Genomic DNA, 2,849 nt, shown 5'->3' on the forward strand with positions numbered 1-2,849 from the left:
CACGGAAATAAAACTAGTATAGAATAAAAAGAAATTTAAACACAATTTTCTAGATACGAAGAATCGAAGATAATATAGATAATATTTTATTTTCTGGAATTACCCTAAATTGGTAGAAAATAGAAATCTCGACGCAGAACGACCTCAGCTTGACCCTTCACCCTTCTTTACTAACCCTCCTTTGCTTCAAGGCTATGGCCACTGCCCAAAACGGCACCGTCACAGCAACCACCATCACCGACGCAAACAATTCGACTCAGGAACCGGCCACCGCCCTCGGAGCCACGACTCCGGCGGAGAAGAGATGGCCTGGTTGGCCTGGGGAGTGCGTGTTCCGGCTGATCGTGCCGATGGGCAAGGTCGGCAGCATCATCGGTCGCAAGGGTGAGCTCGTCAAGAAGACCTGCGAAGACACACGCGCCCGCATTCGCGTCCTCGACGCCCCTCTCGGCACTCCCGATCGAGTTGTCAGTCTCACATTCCCTCCGATCTCTATTTTTCTTTCTAGGGTTTTTTTTCTCCTTCGTTTGTTCTTTTTTAATTCTTAATTGTTTTCGTCATTCATCTGTTTCAATTTGAGCTCGTTTTATCTTCTGCGACTGGGGACAAGCACTGCAAATGAAAATTTGTGAAACTTTCTTGCTTTCTTCAGTCCTTACTCCTTTAATTTATGCGTTAATTTGCTTTTAGTTCTTTGGTTTTAGGAAATGTATCTTCAATTTTTGTAGTCCTCAGAGATAATACGATTGAAGGCTTTTTTTTTTTGTGGTAATTTCAGAGTAAAACTTTTTAATAAGTACCAATAGAAAAAAAAGCAACTTTAATGTAAATATTTTTTTTATATTGTAACAGTTTTGCATAATTGCATCCATTAGTTTAAATCACGTTTCTGAATATGCTTTTGCGTTCCTCTTTTTCAATGAGTTGCATTATAAGTTATAATTCGTATTTGTATTTTGGTTTTTAGTTTGCTTTCGTTGCTCGGCTTCAATTTTATCATAACTTCATATCTTGGTCCTTCAGCTGGTGTCGTATTCTAATTTCCTTTGAATTATAAATTAGGGCGTTAGGCCACAGTTAACAATAATTTGTTATATGAATTTGATGCTATTTAGTATTTAGTTTCACTATAGTCTTCAGTTCAAGCGAAGATGGAGTTGATTCTAATAGTTCAGTTGCTTTATGTGCTGCTGTTAGATGATTAATGTATGTACACCACATCCATTACAAATGTAAGTTTAACTGTTTTCGTTTTTTAGGTACTGATAACTGGGAAGGAAGAGCCAGAGGCAGCTCTTTCCCCTGCAATGGATGCTACGATAAGAATATTTAAGCGTATCTCTGGGTTATCTGAAACTGACAGTGACAACAAAGGATCTGCCGGGGTTGTATTTTGTTCCATCCGCTTGTTGGTGGCATCAACACAAGCTGTCAATTTGATTGGAAAACAAGGATCGTTAATCAAATCTATGCAGGAGAGTAGTGGTGCTTCTATTAGGGTATTGTCAGCAGGTATGCATCTTGTTATCCAATTATACGTATATGATGATTCCACCAGTTATGAGTAGTGGTTGTTGATATTCTCTGGCTTCTGCCTCTCTAACTAGTGTTATGTGAAACATGCTGAGTTGTATCTTTTGATACGTGTATTTGGTTTAGCTGATTTCCTATTACATATCATTGAAATGAGGCTTTCTCTTTTCAATATTTTATCTTTTGGATGTAGGGGTAGGTGCTTGTGTGTCAATATTTCTCTTCACAACATGCAGCTTAGCATTTGTAAATTACTGGTTGGTTGCAATTGGATAAGTGACCATCTATGCTGGAGCATCCTGTGCAAGGCATGCCAAAGGAGTATGTTCTAGGTTATATATTTTTGTATAACTTCTGCATTATGTGTGAAGAGAACCTAGATGCAATAGTGCAATACTGGGATAGTCGGATAGTTGTACTTTTCAACCACAATCTTGATCATATGTCCAATATTGCAGTAGTGCACTATATTTATTCTCAATACCATGGGCAGGCTCTAACCTAATTTAACAAAGGAATTCTAGGAAAAGGAAGAGGATTAGGGAGTTAAACAAGCCATTTTAGTATGGAAAGAAAATATAAATTAAGAAGTGACTCACAAACAAGCAAACAGTTTATATGCTAGATATAGATGGTGATTCGTGGGGTTTATTAACCTGGTGTGATGGTGTCAGTTGACTTTTTGAGTCTATTCTTCTGTTGTAAGTGCAAAGACCTGTTTTGATATAACATAGAGTCATCTGATTAAAGTTTATAGTTTGCGATGAAATGATATGAAACCTTTTCTCATGTAGTGCATATTTTACTATGCGACACATCTGCACTTCAACCTGTTCTGGCCTAAAATTTGTTGTATTTCTCTTAACAGTATCTAGTTTAAATTAATATTACAGTTCCTAGATTAAACATAACATGTCTTCCAGAATATTTCATGTAGTTACTTGGTAGTTCTCCTGTAGCCTGATTAGTCATCTTAATTTCAGTGTTGTTAAGCTGGATGCAATGATACTAATATTTCTGAATGCATCTTTCGCCATCTCCCTTAAGAGCATGACTCTTCCATTTACTATTCCATTGATTTGACCTATGAAATATTTTAATGGCAAGTCTTTTCATAATAGATGAGACGCAATTTCATGCTGCTACCACGGATGAGAGGATTGTGGAACTTCAGGGAGAAGCCTTGAAGGTCCTTAAAGCTCTGGAAGCAGTGGTTAGCCACCTAAGAAGGTTTTTGGTTGATCATAGTGTTCTTCCTCTATTTGAGAAACCTGTAAGTCCATTATTTTCTATGTTCGAAACTAGCAGAATGTGTG

The 2,849-nt window shown here is 37.6% G+C and overlaps 1 protein-coding gene across 1 annotated transcript in view; it reads left to right on the forward strand.

The window, feature by feature from the left end:
• The window catches only part of LOC107639159 (RNA-binding KH domain-containing protein PEPPER), a 5,861-nt gene continuing 3,103 nt past the window's right edge, over positions 92-2,849 (forward strand). Inside the window, exons 1-3 of the mRNA XM_016342593.2 lie at positions 92-467; positions 1,260-1,512; positions 2,655-2,806. Of these exons, the coding sequence (XP_016198079.1) occupies positions 195-467; positions 1,260-1,512; positions 2,655-2,806 (678 nt within the window). The 5' untranslated portion in view covers positions 92-194. The remainder of the gene's footprint in view (positions 468-1,259; positions 1,513-2,654; positions 2,807-2,849) is intronic.

Source organism: Arachis ipaensis, chromosome B04 (assembly GCF_000816755.2).
Source record: "Arachis ipaensis cultivar K30076 chromosome B04, Araip1.1, whole genome shotgun sequence".
In the NCBI taxonomy this organism is placed as follows: domain Eukaryota; kingdom Viridiplantae; phylum Streptophyta; class Magnoliopsida; order Fabales; family Fabaceae; genus Arachis; species Arachis ipaensis.